This window comes from Chenopodium quinoa, unplaced genomic scaffold (genome assembly GCF_001683475.1).
Source record: "Chenopodium quinoa cultivar QQ74 unplaced genomic scaffold, ASM168347v1, whole genome shotgun sequence".
NCBI classification, from domain to species: domain Eukaryota; kingdom Viridiplantae; phylum Streptophyta; class Magnoliopsida; order Caryophyllales; family Amaranthaceae; genus Chenopodium; species Chenopodium quinoa.
The window spans coordinates 1,879,672-1,898,969 of record NW_018743979.1 but is presented as its reverse complement, the minus strand read 5'-3'; the positions used below and the strand labels follow the sequence as shown (position 1 = coordinate 1,898,969).

Sequence of the window (19,298 nt, the reverse complement as noted above, 5' to 3'; positions counted from 1 at the left end):
GTTTTTATTACTCAAATTCTATACTTTGTATATATATGTAACATGTTTAGTTTTGATTGGCCTCCAAAAGAAAAATTTTCAAGATCCGCCACTACTAGAAATAGGTCGTTTTCCAACGGAATCGTTCCGACGGACTTAAATTCCGTCGGAGAATTCGAAAATTCCGACGGAATTTTGGTCTGTCAGAAATATCCGTCGGAAAAACTAAGTTATGACGGAAAATCCCTCGGAAATATTCCGACGGATTTTTTTTCCCTCGGAATTTACTGCTTCCAACGAAATATTCCCTCGGAAAATTTCTCCCGACGGATTTTTCCGTCAGAACCTGTAAATTCCGAGGGAAAATAAATCCCTCGGAACTTATAATTTCCTACGGGTTTTAATTCCGTAGGAAAATTACGACGGATATTAAATCCGACGGAATTTTACCCTTTTCCGAAGGAATTTTATTAAAAAAATAAATAAATCCTATAAAGACGGATCTCACAGAACCCCCCACTCTTTCCTCTCCTATTCTCTCCTCTCTCCTCCTCTTCTTCTTTCTCCTCTCTCTCCTCTCTTCTTTCTCTTTCTTTCCCTCTGGGAAAATTTGCCTGTTCTTCTTCTTCTTTCCCTTTAATTTCTCGGCCCTCCTTCTTCTCTTCTCATCCCTCCTTTTTCCCCCTTTCTCTTTCTTCTCGATCTCCTTATCACTCCTCTTTGTAACAACCACCGACAACACCAACCGCGCAAGAACACCACCACCGCAACAACCACCGACAACACCAAGGCCGCGCAAGAACACCACCACCGCAACAACCTCCGACAACACCAACACCGAAAACAGATCTACATCTAATATTGGTTAGAATTAGATCTAGTTTTATTTTGTTCAAATTTTCAATGTATAACTTTTTTTTTTGAAATAATTGTATATTTAAGTTAAAATATATGTGATAATTGTATAGTATAATTTTTTTTTGTTAAATTTTGAATTTTGTGTTGATTTTAGATTGTTTATTTGATTTTGAATTTTTGGTTTTTATTTTATGTTTTGATTTTTTTTTTTTTTTTTTTTTTTTTGTGTCATGGGTTAGGGGTTTTTTTTGGTGGGTGGTGAGGTGGGTTCGGGTTGGTGGGTTCTGGTGGGTGGGTTTGGGTCTGGTAGGTGAAGATGGTTGGTTATGGTTAAGGTGGTGGGTTTGGTGGGGTAAAGAGGGTTATTAGCGGTGGTGGGTTAAGGGTGTGGTTAGGCGTGGGGGGTTAGGGTTTGGGTTAGAGGGTTTTGGTGGGTTAAGGTGTGGTGGGTTACAGTGGTGGGTTACGGTGGTGGATCTGGTGGGTTAAGGTGGTGGTTTACGGTGGTGGGCCTGGTGGGTGAGGGCGAGGTAGGTTTTTTTTTCTTTTTTTTTATTTATTTTTCCGGCAGGTTCCGACGGATAATTCCGACGGATTTGAGTCCGTCGGAAGTTTCCGACGGACTATTCTATCGGAAGGTAAATTATAACGACGAAAACAATTCCGTCGAAACGATGCGACAGAATTCCCAATAAAGTCAAACTTGATTCCGACAACCTTAATTCCGTCGGAAATTCCGTCGGAATGGACATTTCCGACGGAAATTCCCTCGGAATATAGCCAAATTCCTACACAATGTAATGCGACGGTGCCTTCCGACGGAATTATGTCGGAAACCGGCATTTCCGACGGAATTTCAGGATATTCCGAGGGATTATTTGAATTAATATCATATTAACCATAAATCTATTATTGGTGATCACTTGAATTAATATCATATTAACCTAAAATTAAATTACTAATTATCTTATTAGGCGTGATTTCAAGTACAAATTCCTTTTAAACCTGCAAAAAGGGGCGTGATCAAGTAATAACAATAAATCATGAATAATCAAGCAACATATAATTTTCAAGCCCCATCCAACTAAACAATAATTTGACCGGGATCATGGACCAAAATAATCAGGTTTTGACGTTTTTATGGTTTGGACACGAAATGAATGATTTTAAGGACACGAAATGAATGATTTTGGGTTTAAAACATTTTAAGAAAGGTTAGAAATATGGTCAAGGCTTAAGGAAACTTCACGAGACTCTTCAACTCTTTACAGAACTCGTTAATCAAAACGTGAAAGGTACTCATCACTGGGTTTGGTTTTTGAGGAGACACAACCAGGTGTCTACAATAACAATATATCCTAAAGATATATTCACTTAATAATGTCTTAACATAAATAATCCTAAATATATTATTCTCTTAATAATATCAATACGGAAAATATATCTCGACATTTTCCGATAACTCGTATCTCTAATACCCTCTCGTACTCGTAATGGCAGTAACACGAATGTTGCGATTGGAAATTCTTCACTTTGTTGAAGTCAAGATGCACTAATTTTGTGATGTCATCATCAATTTTTTTTAATGATGAGAATGTTCAGCTTTTCGAACCCATCAATAATCAACCAAGCTAGGAACGTTATTCTTTTTGAACCTGCAAAAATAACATTATAAAGAGAACGTCTCTTTTTCACGAACTGTCAATTTAATTTAGTTTTTCCTGAGCGAAACCAAGCACCAAACAAATATTGGTTTTTCATATCGAACGACACTCAAAACAGTTAAAGTAATACTTGTCCTCGCGGCACAAGGGGAACCAATATAAAAATCTTGTCTCGTGGCACAAAAAGAAGCAATATATAAATCATGTCTCATCGTACAAGGGAAACCAATATATAAACCCTATCTCACGACACGAGGAGAACCAAAATATCTTGTCTCACAACACAGGAGAGCCAAAAAATCTTTTTTTATCTTTAAAGGAAACTATGGTTCTTCATCCATGTATGATGTCTCCTATCTTCTTCTTTATTAATTCGTGGATCAACAAGCACACCAATAATGAGTGACAAAATCCACGCATGATGTAATTACATCAAGCTAAGCTATCACCAAGAAATTAAACATTATCAAAGATCCTTAAACAGCATTAACATGCAAAAGTGTTAAAAAAAATTATATATATTTTTGGCTCAAGGTTTATCCCACCTGTGGGTTTAACGCTCACAAGATACAACCTCCTCTGATACCATGACAAATTAGGGGAAAAGAGATAATAATATGACTTCATTATTATTGATCAATAGTTAGAGTTTTATACAAAACCTACACTTATAAGATAGGAAACAATATTCTTAAAAGATATACTATCATAACCATATATCCTAAAGATAAATTCACTAAATAAAATATTAACATAACTAATCCTAAATATATTATTCTCCTAATAATATCAATACGGAAAATATATCCCGATATTTTTCGATATCTCATATCTCTAACAGTTAAATGTGCACCTGTAGTGTTTGTTGAAAAGACTTCTGTATCAGACTATTAGTCGCTTCTCTTGTTTGCATTGAGCTTAGTATCATTTAAATGCATCTTTAACCACTTTTTCAATTTCTACATACTTTTTCAGTTGTTAGAATAATACTATGTATGGTTAAAAGAAAACTTGGAAAAATCCTTCATTTGCATGACAGAAATTATTCATAAATTTGTATGAAGCACAACAATGTTCAGAAGTATAAAAATTCATGAAAATTGATTGGATAAATTTTACAACTTCAATAATGTAGTCTCAAAGTCATTCTTGTCTTCCTCCTTTCTTTGCATATCTTGGACCAATAGCCGAATTGCATATCTTGGACCAATAGCCGAATTGCATTTTTCCTCGATGATCTTGAAATGTATATAAATTCCTGCCAGTCCAAATCAGTTGCTAGTAAAGTCCACTCATCTTCATCATCCAAATACTTCATTTTAAAGGTTCCCAACTTTAAACTTAGTCTTTGTGCCACTTCTTTCTTAAGCCCCACAATGTTGGCTTTGAAGCAATAATGAAATCTTATCATATCATCTTTGTATGTGGCCTTTATAAGTGAAGTCATTCCATCTTGCACACCAGCTTGCTGTATTAGTGGAGATGAGACGCTTGAAGATTGGCCTAAAGCAGAATTGTGAACTAAAATCTTTTCATTAGATTCAACCAATCGATCATCTTTCATTGTACTTCCTGATATATTTACGTCTGACATAATCCTATTACATGCATGAGAGTGTATAATTGGGAAGAGTACTAATGATTTATGATCACTTAAATTCTAATTTAAACATTTGTATTGTTTGACATCTCGCGGTGAAGTACCAAATTGAGCTACCTTTTCACTCCTATGAGTTTCATACTTCGTCATGTATTGGCTTAAATCTTTCATGGAAACAATTTAGTTCAGGCTTGCAGCTTTAAGTCTTGAAAAAAATCTGGGTACGGTTTCATCTTTTGGAGTTCCATAGACACTTTTGTATTGACTTACATCATCCGGCCTTAGAGAAATTGAATCAAGGATTACTTTTTCTGATTGAGATTCAAATTTAGGTACCGTTTTACTTGTACCCGGAGCTTGCATGTACTGACTTACAACATTGCCATCTAGTGTTGAAGAGATTGATTTTAGGCTTGCAACTTCAAGTTTAGAAGAAATTTCAGATACCTTTTTACTTTGTGAAGTATGACGAAAACGTTTTCTTCTGTTGTTTGGTTGCCATTGAGAAATTCCTAATTGCCTACACTTGCGCTTCAATGTAGACCTGCTCACTGAAACAATTTTTCCCAAGTAAGAGCTCTTATAGAAATTAGCAAACTACTAAGCAAAATCATTGAAGCTATTGAATTATTCTTTCAAAATTACAATGATATAATGAAATCGTTAGGGATGAAATGTAAAGAGTAAACAATTAAATTAAAGCTTAAACATCCTCAAATGAAGCCTATGAGATTTGATCCCTGGACCACTAAAATGCAAGGTAGCATTAATTCTCATGCAAGCAATAAATATAAAGAACAATGTTACCAATATGAATTGGAAACAATATCTATCTTTTTAGTAATATATATGTAAATGTTGAATGGTCGCGCATGATGTGGCTAGCTTATTAATAAAAGAATAGACCTACCTTTAAGGCATTCAGCAGCTTCTGTAAGTGTGAAACTTAGAGATATATAGGAATTTATGTCTTCTAAACTCACTTTTTTCTCTTCTTTTCCTCGTTTACGTTTAAGCAAATTTATTTCCTTGCCTATGTTTACGGAAACATTTTTGCATTTCTTCTTTCGATCAGCTCCATTGTTGATGTTCAATGCTACAATTTTATTATGATGTATCTCTGCCAATTTTCAAAAGGTTAAGTACAAAGTGATGGACGATAAGGAAAAATCACATTTAAATATCCAAAATAAATATATAAATAATAAGTTTTTAAGAAATATTAATTTCACAAAAAAAAAGAACACCGCATTCATTTACAAAGAAGACGAGCATAACATTTTATTCGATTTTGATCATTATGTTTTTTGGGTATGAACTATGTTCTGTATATTATAGTTGTGTTTTTTATTATATGTAGTTTAAAAATAGTTTTTGGGTTTCAATAATACAAAGTGTGTTCTTTTACTTGAATAATATGTTCTTCAATGCTCATGTCCGTTTATTCCTTCATGATCTTTTGGGTATTATATTTGTTTTATCATTGTGTTATTTTTTTATTATCCCTTGTGTTCTTCAAAGTTCTTGCTCTTATTATTAAGCTTGTATATGTTTTAGTGCCACGTTCTATGAATTTATCGCTTATATTTTTCAAGTTTGACCCCTTAATCTTCAATATTAGTTATTAATTCTTTATTTTTTTTGTATATAAATTATCATCTAAATGTGTATATATATGTTTTAAATCAGGATTTAAAAATCGATGATGACGATATTCTTTTAAGACCTCCTTTATTGATGATTGATTTTCGTATCTAAAGAACATTCTTAATACTAATAAAAAACAGGATGATATTATGCAATGAACATTATTTATATATACCTAGCATGATCAAAAAACAAAATTCAAAAAACATTTCACATTAAATGATGAACATTATGTGAACATAAAAAATACATTATTACAATTACAATAAAAGAATATGGACATTTTAATTAGTTTGTAAAAAGATCTAATCAAGATCATTTACTACCTTTGTTTTTTATTAGTTGACACGTTTTGACTTTAGCACTATTCATACACTTCCCTTTGACCAAGGTTTATGATTTATACGTAATGAAAAATATAGTCATGTGGGGTCTTGTTAGATTCCTCACAATATATACTTTCAAAGTATCAACTTTTTATAATTTTTTCTTATCGGTAATTAAATATATTAACGGTTGAATTTGTGCAATGGCAAACGTGACTAAAGAAACGTGTCAACTAAAAAGAAGCGGAGGAAGTATGATACAATCATAATTAACATATGGAAAGAATATTGTGTTAATATTTTAGTAAAAAAAAAAAACATGATTAAATCATATAATGAACATCACAAGAACTACACATGATAATTATTATTAAGATGAATATTATAATTATATATGAAATTAAAAAAAATTGTTGAAAAAATATGACTAAAATAAAATATTTTGAATTTTGTAAATGAAATTTTAAATTTTAAATTTAGATATTTGAAAGTGAAATCTTGAACTATTTTTTGCATAAATTAATTTTAGAGAGAAAATTACAAGGAGAACACAGTATCATAAATGTTATTTACAAACAATGACACATTCTTTTGTATATATATCCATTTTCTTAACACCTTATAACAATGTTTTTTTTGTTATTGATTTTTTTAAATATGTGCACCATGCGCATGGTGCATCCGGGTACACAAAATAATAATTAGCAAACTATTAATTAATATATTGATGTTATAAAGCTTATGTTGTTGAAAATGAGTCTTAAGTCGCATTACATATACGACTAGGATTATATATATGACAAACTAAATGAAAATAGTAAGGAAAAAAAAAAAACTAATATTTAGAGGGTTTGTTCAAGCAAGGAATTACCTATGGGGTGAAGCAACAAATTAGTGCCTGGAGACTTACTATCCGAGCCATTTGTAGAGTTCTTGTATTTTGCTTCAAGATCACCTAAATGTACGTTGTCGAGGATGTTAATTTTTATTTACCTTATTACCAAATTATAGTAATTAAAATAAAATAAAATAACTCTATAATGATGGAAAAACCTAAAATACTCTGAAAAAGAGAAGGATTAGATCATATACAATTTGGAATGACCTATTTGGCCATGTATAACTCCCTACTATGTATGTTGATCATGTTGTACCACACTTTTTCACATAAGCACAACAAGGCACCGTACAAAACGAAGTTTATGACATATGAATTGAAGCATGATTCAACAAAGTAGCATGTGGGTTAAGGCTGGCCTAGTTGACTTTTTGAATATTTTTGTTCGACGTGTAGTAAGTGGGCTAACCATTTGGTTGGACCTTACCAAGCATAAGGCACACAAGTATGACACAACCCCAACTATATTTACTAATTTAACAGTAGTGATTGAAAGAGAACGACCGACCTAGAAGTAATATTCAAATCAAAAACGAATTTTGACAAAGACTGAAATGGATAAGATCCCACTCTAGCAGTCCATTGCATTTGCATGTCACTAAGGGCAACTATAATAGTGAATTACAATATGTTTTAGCTTAATTTTCTAATTATGTTATCATATGAAACGGCTATTAAAAACCAGAACAATCATGTAAATGTTAGTTGAGGAAAAGAATAAGTAATTAATTAATTAAATAAATTATGCAATGGAATTTTAAAGTTGAAATTTACCTATTAAATCACGGCACAACATAGCTTGAAGCGTATGTACTCCACAACACCAGCTATAATATTAGGTGTGTGCAACAACACCTCGCTATTTTTTTTTTTTTTTACTATAATAATTTTTTTTTTTAATTATTTTTTTTAACTTTAAATTTTGGCTCCCTACCACCATAACATTCATTAAACCCTTATCTCTTCCCCCCCCCCCCCCCCCCCCCCCTCACCTCACCACCACACACCCAACAACTTGTCCATTGTTTACATTAGCCCCTGATTCTTGTATCCTATTATGGTAACCCTACATAGCCCACCAATCTTTCCTCTTTTTTTTAGTCTTACTAACGCTCTCCATTCGCCAACGAAACCACACACTCCGACCAACGAGCCACAAGCTAAATCTTTTAACTTTTCTCCCTTATCTTATACAAGTACATGTTTTTATGGAAGAACAATTGAGGGTAAGCCACCACTATCAACAAGAATGACGGTATAACCTATAATAAACTACCATTATATAGGTGAGGAGCTAAACATCACTAGCGTTTTACTACCTAGCTAAATACCATGGCCATTGTACCTCTTTCTCCATCCCTCTTTGCTTCTTATTTTTTGTTCATTCCACCACCACCACCACCACCACATTCCTGAAATATCACAGCCATAGATCCCTAATTGTCGCAACTCCCCCACCGGCGCCACAACGATCCTAAACATATTGAGAAATAATTAACATGTTAACATTTAAACCACTATATAACACAACAAAGTAATTATTTTCTTCCCCTACTCCTTAACTTTCATTAATTGATAGAGTTAAAATCACACAACGGTTACAACATTTCTCCTAAAACATTCATTGAGATTATTCCAAGGGACAAATTTCTTTTTCAATTTTCTTGTATATAGTCTATGCATGGCATGGGCCAAAAGACTAGTTGTGTATTAATAAGCATTATATATATTACCATTTAAATTAAGTTATGCAGACAACTAATTGATACTTCGAATGAATTAGAGGGAGTAAACAAATTCCACCTAGTGACCTAGAGAACCCATACAATATGAAATTAGAAAATAAAACTATATAAAAATTCTTAACATACTCTTGTAAATAGAATAAAATAAACATATTTACGTACTCTCTATTAAGTTTTAATATGCACTAAGAATGACCAATTCGTGAGCAAATTATATAGTGTTGCATGTCTTCAACTCTACCATGTGGTGGTTTAGACAACTTAATTATCTAGATTTATATATGAATAAATTTTAACCTAGACCTTTTAAGATAAGCAAGAGAAAATTTACACAAAGTTGACTTTTGATTGAGGGATCCATGAGAACCATTTACTACTATTTTTTTTATGGTAAGATGAATGATCCTATAATACTAAAATCTCTCACAGATTAATTAAGTTAAACAACGCAGGTCATCACTTAAATGTAGAGGATAAAGGGAGGTAAGGGAATCCCCTTACTCTCAAGCAAATGTAGTTGGTGTGGCTTAAGTCACAAGGTGAGTTGACCACCAACTCCGTTAAGATTTCTTGGTTATGAGAGTCACTTAATTGGGTCATTCTTGTAAAGTACTTAGTAGAAAACAAAATTACTGGACATGTGAATGATCATTATTTAATGCTACCACTATACTCTAAAATCCTTTTACAGTCGTAAATACTTGTACACTAGAAATTGCTCGTAATATTAGTAAGAAATTAAAGTATCATTTGGAAATGTATACAATAATGTAAAGAATATATACGAGTGGGGCTAATGGAAGAGTGTAACAAATATATATTTTCACAATAACAGTGATCCCATGCTAAAATAGAATGAGCAGTAAGTTTGAAAAATGAAAAAAAAAAAAAAAAATTGCTAAGTGTCATAAATGAAGGGTGTAAAAGATAAAAAATTTATAGTGGCCGTTTGAAATATAATTACCACAATGTTTTAATGATTATATAGTCCATAATTGACTTATTTTTCTCAAATTATAAAGTTTACTTCTTAATTTTTGGTATAAAAGAGTATCATCAACATTTTTTTATTTATCCAATTTTTAGTTTAATTTATGTAATTTTTATTTTTGTTTTACAATTTCTCCAAATATATTTTTTTTAATGTTGGATTAAAATTTTCAAAAACTATTTTTGCATTGTAGATATTAAAAGAGTAACTAATTGTCTTCATATTATAATGTAAAAAAATGGACGATTATGTTACTATCTTATCATTAAAATAATATAATAGTCATATTTCAAACGACCACTATATAAACATCTAAAAAATAAAGTCAAGGTGCTAGGGAACTTACAAGAAGCCGAGGAACGTAACTTGTAGGTATAGCATATCAAATCAGAAACAAATACCAAGTGTTTCCTCCAATCATTTGCAAATATTCTTGCAAAGAAGAGTCTGCAAACTTTGTGGTTAGATTTAGACAAGTCCCGGAGCATAGCAGTAGCCCAGGTCCGACGATCGAATAGAGCTAATAAGCTATAGATCACGTCTTTGAGTTTGTCCCTTATTCGTACGCAGTCGTAACACCTTATTTCTAACCATAACATATTTATTTTCTACTTAGAACTTCGATCAGTTTGAAATTCTATAGCTGAAGGCGGACGCCAGAAGAAATTATTCAAGAACAACCGAAAAGAACGATGATCAACGGATGATAATACCCTCTTAATCTTGAATAATAGGACATAATCTAGCAAATTACTTTGGCAAATTTTGAGACACTTTGACTTGTTCCAATTCATGCTGTCTTCCATTTTTTCGCCTGTAAAAACGAGTATATTCTCTCTTTTGTTTCTGACTTTTGTTCTGCTTATGGCAACCAAAATTGCAAGCAATATATACACACAAGTATTGAAGTACATATATAATTACATAAAGTTGTGTCAAAAAAAAAAAAAAAAAAAAAAAATAAAAACATAAAGTGACACGTTAATTATGAAAGGGATACCAATTTTTTTATTTATACGAAAAGGGGTCAATATTAGTAGTCGTTAAATTAATATTTTAATTCCTTGACTTTTAATATTTGTAAAACCCCTTACCTTGAATCAAGATTAGTTCATATTATACCTTGAATTAGGAATTTAAGACCCTTAGCTTTTTTCTAGCATTTAGGAGTTTAGGACGACTTTCCTCAAGGTTTGTAACGTCTTTTGTTATTTAAACCTTCTTTTCTTACTTTACAAGAATAACAATGGTTTAAGAAATAGAAGTATTATTAGGTGTTAAATGGGGGTGTTTGGTTTGGAATCTAATACTAATTTATTTATTGTGTTTGTTGTTAAGCTCAAGTGAGATTGGAGAAAACGGCTAAGCCTAATATTTTCTGTAGCTCTAATTTTATCCTTCGTATAAGTTAATTTTGCCTTGTCATTGTTGATAAAAATGAAAAAAGAAAAAACCTCTAAATTAAATCTAAATATAAAAAAGAATGAGTTAACACTAAAGTATATTAATTCAAATAAACACAGTAGCAGTAGTAGTAGTAGTAGTAATAATAATAATAATAATAATAATAATAATAATAATAATAATAATAATAATAATAATAATAGAAGGGAGGTTGACATTGAGTTGTCTAGAAGGAACGACGGGGCCCTCAGACCTGCAGATGTGTTACCTTATTCATGGGATAGTGGTTGCAATGTCTGTGTTGACTTGACAGGGTCTTCTCCTTTGACACAGTCTGGGATATCTGACTTTGTTCCTGGACGGGTTGTGGCTGATGCAGCTCATCATAAGTAGGTCAAGTACGAATCCAGTTGTCGGGCAATTGCATATGGCTTCCTTCCTTTCTCTTTCTCTACACTTGGGGAATTAGAGAAGGAGGCAGTTGCATTGTTGAAGCGGATCCAAAAGTTCTCGAAGACCCAAGACATTGGGGCACGTGCTGCTGCTCATATCTTCACTAGGATAGGATTTGCTATAGCTAGAGGAGTGGGGGCTTAGATTGTATCTCGGCTTCCCACTAATATTTTGTACGTTGTATGACTTTGTCTGTTTTTGAGATATAATAATAATAATAATAATAACAATAATAATAATAATAATAATAATAATAATAATAATAATATTTTGTAGGTTGTATGACTTTGTCTGTTTATTATTATTATTATTATTATTATTATTATTATTATTATTATTATTATTATTATTATTATTATTATTATTATTGTTATTATTATTATTATTATTATTATTATTGTTATTATTACTATATTATTATTATTATTATTATTATTATTGTTATTATTATTATTATTATTGTTATTGTTATTATTATTATTATTGTTATTACTATATTATTATTATTATTATTATTATTATTATTATTATTATTATTATTATTATTATTATTATTATTATTATTATTATTATTATCATTACGCAAATTCTTATATATGGCTAGCCACAATGTGTATGTTCTATCATAGAGATTACTTCATTAGTGTTATAGAGCACTCGGTCAGTGTTACAGGGGTTACTTCGCTAGTGTTATAGGGATTACTCAATCAGTACATGTTATAGGGGTTACTCGGTCAATATTATAGGGTTATTCCGTTAATATTATAAGGGTTATTTGGTTCATTTGCATGTGGTCACATGGTGTGGTCAGGCGCACACAAGACACACTGTTATTATTATTACTAGAGTAGCTCCCATGCGATGCACGGATATAATAAAAAGGATTTATAATTGTGTAAATTTCAAAGACATATATGTCAAAATATGTAAAATCTTTGTATTACTTACAATATTATTAACATTTACAAAAATTAAAATAATATAAACAAAAGAAAATTCATGTCTACAATAAAATTTAGCGGACTTTGTAATTAGATGGACTAATCACATATATACCAGGTTGACATTTATTTTCCTTAAGACTTTAGAAATGTTTTTAAAAGAAAAAGTAATGAAAACTAAAAAGTTTAATGTACTGTATTAAACTACTTTGCAGTTAATATTTAGATTTTAATATATATATATATATATATATATATAATAATAATAATAAAGAAAAAATAAGTTTTGCAGGAAAAAAATGAAAGAGAAGCTGACACGTGTACAATTTGAAAAAAATAAATAAATAATATCAGCGATTATTATTTTAATAATAGTTATAAAAGATATGCAATATTACTTGGAAAAAGTAAATGATTACTGAATATTAGTAAAATTTAGAATTTGTCACTGACGTAAATTTGCTTATGCAGCAATAACTTTGAATTAATAATAACTAAAAAATGATGTATCCATGCTTAAAGAAATACTTAAGAGCTAGCTGTAATATTGTCATATACGGAGTATACTTCAGTTCTTTATTTATTAATTGTAATTTTTTAATTTGAAATAACACACTTTACCATTTAAATATTTATGTATGATATGATTTTCTTTCTCCTGTCATGGAAAAGTTGGCAGCAGAATTATGTTAGTCCAAGCAAATACAAATTGAACCTCTTTATAAAACTAAAAATATGGATGGGTACTTGTTCGTTAATGAACCCCTTTAACGTATAATATTTAATCAAATAATGGCGACAAAATTGACGCATTCACCTCCACGATTTATTGATGACACGCAATACAACTTGACATTGCCAACAAATTTTAGCATTTTGTCAATTGAGTGGTTGTGTTTCGTCACTTGATTTGCATCATGCTAAGGAAAGTTATTTTCTTTACTGAAGCTATGAGCTCATTACCTTGAAGTATTATTGGCTCAGAGAAGTCTTACTTAACTATTGGTATTGTAAGACATAAAAATAGTATAGTGGAGAGAGGTGTATCGTGTGCATGGTACATTCGAAAATACATTATATAAATATAAAATAATATTTTTGTATAAATTTGATTTTTTTTTTATTTATAGGTAATGTTCTTTATTTTATAAGTAATATTCTTTATCGAAAAACATAACTTATTCCACTCCTGTTATCCCCCTAAACAAACACCCTTTTGAAAAAAAAAATATGTTTATAACTACGATTTATTTTATATGCCCATAATTATTTAAATTCAAATAATATGTTTATTTGTAATGTTCTTTTATTTATAAGTTATGTTCTTTATTTATAGATAATGTTCTTTTATTTATATGTAATGTTCTTTTATTTTAATAAATTATTATAACTACAAATTTTTTTATATGCCCATTATTATATAAATTCAAAGAATATATTTATATGAAATGTTCTTTTATTTATAAGTTATGTTCTTTTATTTATAGGTAATGTTCTTTTATTTATATTTAATGTTCTTTTATTTATAAGTTATGTTCTTTTATTTTAATAAATTATTATGACTACGTTTTTTTTATATGCCCATTATTATATAAATTCAAAGAATATATTTATATGAAATGTTCTTTTATTTATAAGTTATGTTCTTTTATTTATAGGTAATATTCTTTTATTTATATGTAATGTTCTTTTATTTATAAGTTATGTTCTTATATTTATAGCTTATGTTCTTCCGGGTGTATTAAGCACATGCAATACCAGCCTGCATGTATGAATCACGAACTGGGTAAGACGTGCGTTTTTTGAGCTCGAATAATAATATCATCCATTTACTAGATGATACTCTCTCTGTTTTCATATGATAGTCCCATATGTAATCAATTACGTGAAATAAGAAAAGAATATTTAATTTGAAATCTAACATTATAGTACAAAAACAGTTTACAATTAGTTTGCCCTATTTAAATTTTTGATTTTTTTTTTTAAACCATCCGCCATAATTGCATAATTCAAGTGCGAATTTCCTTACTTAGATCCATCTCATCAATCCACAATCAATTAATTTAACCAATTAGATGTTTTTGACAATTTTTAACCGTTTTTTTTTACGAAGCCAAGTTGTCTATTTACAAGCTTTTGAATATATTCAATATCAGTAAAATAGGGGGAAAAAGTTATGTTAAAAATGGAATATATTCAATATGGGTAGATTTTTTTGAAATGTCTAAAATAGGATATGGGACTAACAAATAGGAACAAAAGGAGTATGATTAATGACAAATATTTTGAAAAATCGGATGTACAATTGTACATCCGCTGTAAAGTTACCTTAAATCATCAAAAGTTACCCTATAATTTATGAAAGTTGCCCATAATATATAAGTTACTCTGATATAAATAAAAGTTATAAGCATACAAGTTACCCAAAAAAGTCTAAAAGTTACCCTAAATTTAATAAAAGTTACCTCGATGTATAGTAATATTATTTTAGATCGGATGTAACAAAAGTTTTTGATGATTAATCATGTGGATGATATCATCTGTTTAATGGATGATATGGTTAATTATCTGGATAAGATCTGTAATTATATAGACTTGATATAGTATTTTTGAAATCATTTTTTTATATTCTTGTCATATATGATGATATCATTTAGTGTCTAGATACCATTAGTGGTTATGGGAAAATATTTATAATATTTTTTTTATATATTTTTGTATAGGCTTAAAGATATACTCTCTCCGATCCGTACAAGAATAATTGACACATTTGTTAGACTTTTTTTTCACTATTTATACTTCCTTCACAAACTATTATGTGCAATAAAAGGGGTGTGCACAAACTCCTGGGCAAAAACTTTTAAGAAGATTTAATTAACAGTGGGGGGATGTAATTAAGAAGAAAAATGGAGGGAAGGTCCCCGTTTTTTTTAGACCAGAATTTTCTTGTTTGTGGGAAACCATATTTTCCTTTCCAAAATTTCACCCAAATTTAAATTTTGTGTACGTTTTTACTTGAAATTTTCCCTCCATTCAAATTTTTTTCCCTTTCATACATCATATAAAAAAGAAGAAGCAACAATTTAATGTATAAATTCTTACTGATTAAAAATTTTAGAGCAATAACTACAGTCACCCAAACCCATGAATTACAGCCAGAGTTAGCAACAGATTAGCTCCCTAATTATCAATTAGTCCTAAGCTAAGGGCAGCATCAGGTTTCACTTCATCACCATTTCGTCAAAAAACAACAAGCAAAAAACTTCATCACCTTCCTTCAGACATGCACAAATTCAAGCAAAACAAAGAAAATGGCAAATTTATTTGATGAAGAGTTTTATGGTATAGAGCAGTTACTTATGGAACATAAAGACAAGTAAGGCAATGATACAGATAGCACAGAGGATGCATCACATAGAGTCATCAACATAAAACAACTCAATGTATAATACCCCATATTTTTGAGACGTATTTTCTAAATAATTAATTAATTATTATTTTTTAAAAAGGTATTTTAGTAGTTTATCTTACTATTTGAATTTTGGAGCCAATATTATTTTGAATTTTGGCACCAATAATATTTTTAAACTCAAATATAATTTTGGATTTTTGGATAAGATTTATTATCCATTTAATATTTTAATAAAAACCGAATTATATATATATTTCGGATATTTATAAGTAAAAAAATTATATTTCCTAATTGTATTTAAGGGGGCCAAAAATCCCCATTAATTAGCTAGGAAATTCGAATTTTCTAAGTGTAGAAAAACTGATTTTCCTTAGTTAATTAAATTGGTTTTAATTTAATATTTTCTAATTAATTATTTTCTACAAAATATATTATTTACACAATCATTTTTAATCCATAAAATCTAGCAAAATATTTCCTAAAAACTAGCAACGAGATCCGAAAATATGAGCATGGATAGGCTCAATAATTTTGTATTTCAATTATCTTCCTATTTTCCATATCTCCCAGTCAAAAAAAAAAAAAAAAAAAAAAAAAACCCTTTTTTCCCACTACTACAAAAATTGCATAAGAAACCGTACAAAACATGCCAAAGAAACCAGAAAAGTTATGGTGCCTAGGTAGTAGGTCTCTTAGCCTAAAAGATCCCAAAATTTGTCTGATTTCTTAGATTAATCAAAGAAACCATTTATCACATATAACTAGTTTCTTAGCTAGATTTGAAATCTGTTTATTGTTGAGGGAAAGGAATCATATATTTTAGATATTAGGTTTCTTAGATATAGTTGAGGCAGTGTAGATAAATTAAATATGGTCTCTTAGATTTATATAAGAAACAAAATGATGTTGAAAATCCGGTTCTTTGGTTCTTTGTTTTCACATACGATGTACATAATAATCTAAGCTAAGAAACCATAATACTTATACATCAAATTTCTTTTGTATTTTTTTTTTATATGTATTATGTATAATATTAACACTACATTGGCTGGGGTGAAGCTGTCCAAATTGATTAAAAATAAAATTGCTTCAATTTGCTATATGTACCTGTAGACCTGTAGTATTATATATTAAATAAACACAACAATATCAAATTGGGCTCAATAATTTAATACTTCACTAAATATATTTAATTAGACACTGTACGTTATGTATCTACAAAAAAATGAGGAAGCTGATTATAAGCCAATAATTCACTAAACATCACTATCCATTTTCCTATAAAAAAAAATAAAAAATAAAACTTCATCTAAAATTCTCCAAAGTCTAAACTTTATTCATTCGCCTCCATAAGAAAAAATCCTTGTATCCCAAAATATATATACAACGTTCAAATATGTGCAATAATCACTCATGATCATCAGCCATTCCCTCATTACTGACTTGTTTTTGCTTAAAAACATACGTAACTAAAGTGTCTCGTATCTCGTCTATCATTTCTTGATGATAAATAGCGAGAGCTTGGAGAAAGTACTGCAAAAATAAATTATATATATATATACATATATATATATATATATATATATATCATAACCATGTGCAATATCTATACAATTATAGGGATTCAATAGTAGACAGGCACAAAAATTGACCTTTCAACAAAAATAGCTTTCAATGTTAGAAGGTTTGTCAGCTGTTATGAACTAAGTTACAAGTCAACATTTTTCTGCCCTTGAAGCTAAAAAACAGTATACCTTCTAACGGTTCACAATGGCAAAGTACAAAGCTGCAAGTCTAATTATAATTGTGATGACCAAGTGAGCTTGTTATTTGAATTCTTTGATAACAAAGTAACAATCTTACCCTCTTAAAAATACATTGGCCAAAAGTTTAAAACTCAAACATTAAATAGCCAGACTGGTTATGCAGCAGTGCGCAAGAATAGCAGTGGGAATTGGATCGAAGTAATCCAATGGGAAGGATATGTAACAAGCCCCAAATCACTACAATGAAATTAGCACTTGAATGGATAAAAATCATGAATTGGCATAAGTGCATCCTTATAACAGACTCCAGGATGGCACTTTAAGAAATTCAGCAAGGACTCAACTACAATAAACTAACTTTCTATGTCTTTTATTCAAGTCTAAGAGACTCGATATTTATAATATATGGTTTCATTTTCTAAGAAACCGATGTTCTAACTATCCGGTGCTAAAGAAGTGGTTCCTTAGGTCATTTTTGTAGTAGTGTCCTTTAATCCTTTTTTCCATCTCACAAAGATATGATCATATAATTTATTTGCCTTAAATTCTACTTAGTTATTCTCCAAGAAAGTTTACTTACCATCTTATATTTCATGATCAAGCTACTTACCTTATATCCTTATTTCTTAATCATCATAAACAAAACCTTCCTTAATTCTTAAACTCTCCTTTCCAAGTAATTCCTTAAACTACATTTATCATAATTCTTCCTACAAAATCTTGCCTTAATTCTTGCATGCTCAAGCCTATAAATACCCCCTTGCATCAAAGCAAAAACTCACACTAAAACTCTCTTCTTTCTCTCATATTTTCCCACGGTTTCTTCCCCTATAGCTCTTCGTTTTCTTGCGCACCACCACCACAAATCACAAACTACACTGTCAGCCACCACCACCTCACCGGTGACCACTGTGACCAGCGAGCAGCAGCCACTTTCCGGCATGATGTTGTTGCTTTGTTGTGCCTCTTCTCCTCTCTTCCTCTTCGGTTTTTACTCTCTTCTTCTCTTCTCTTGATTATTATTATTATTATTATTATTATTATTATTATTATTATTATTATTATTATGGTTTTACAAAAAATTATTATTAGTGTTTAAATTAAATAAAAATCGGAAAATTATTCAAGTTTATGAAAAGAATTTTAATAGGGTTCCTGTTAGAATTGGGAGTTTTATTTTAATTGTTGTGATAATTTGATGACCTTATATTGTTTAAGGTCATATTTAATTGTACGGTGTTTTTGACAAGAGTGCTTAAGGTTCTTTGTGTCTTGCTAACCAAGGATTCAAGGTACGTTTAGGTGGCATTGGTTTGAATAGAACGTTTCATATGATTTTATTGGTGATTGACTTAAATTCATTTGAATTAAGATTTATGAAATAATCTTGAGAATTCATGTTTTAAAAATATGTTGAGAATGAATTTTAATATCATGTCTTAAATGGTTTGTATTAATTATCATGTTAAAAGGGTTTGATTTTGAAAGCATGTTGAATTAAATAAAAAAGAGTTTTGAGTTAACTTTAATGTAAAGGTTGATTTAATTCAAGCATGAGTTTATGAGGAATTATTGAATTATTATTAAAGCTTTACAAGCATGATTATATTAATC

The 19,298-nt window shown here is 30.0% G+C and overlaps 1 protein-coding gene across 1 annotated transcript; it reads right to left on the bottom strand.

Moving 5' to 3' along the window:
* Positions 1 to 3,534: 3,534 nt before the first annotated feature.
* Positions 3,535 to 10,726, bottom strand: LOC110690002. Its single transcript, XM_021866825.1, has 4 exons — positions 10,055 to 10,726; positions 6,946 to 7,029; positions 5,012 to 5,221; positions 3,535 to 4,652 (listed from the first exon to the last, which is right to left on the bottom strand). Exons 1-4 carry the CDS (start codon positions 10,305 to 10,307, stop codon positions 4,282 to 4,284), a joined length of 918 nt encoding a protein of 305 aa, XP_021722517.1. The 5' UTR covers positions 10,308 to 10,726; the 3' UTR covers positions 3,535 to 4,281.
* Between the last annotated feature and the right edge of the window lie 8,572 nt (positions 10,727 to 19,298).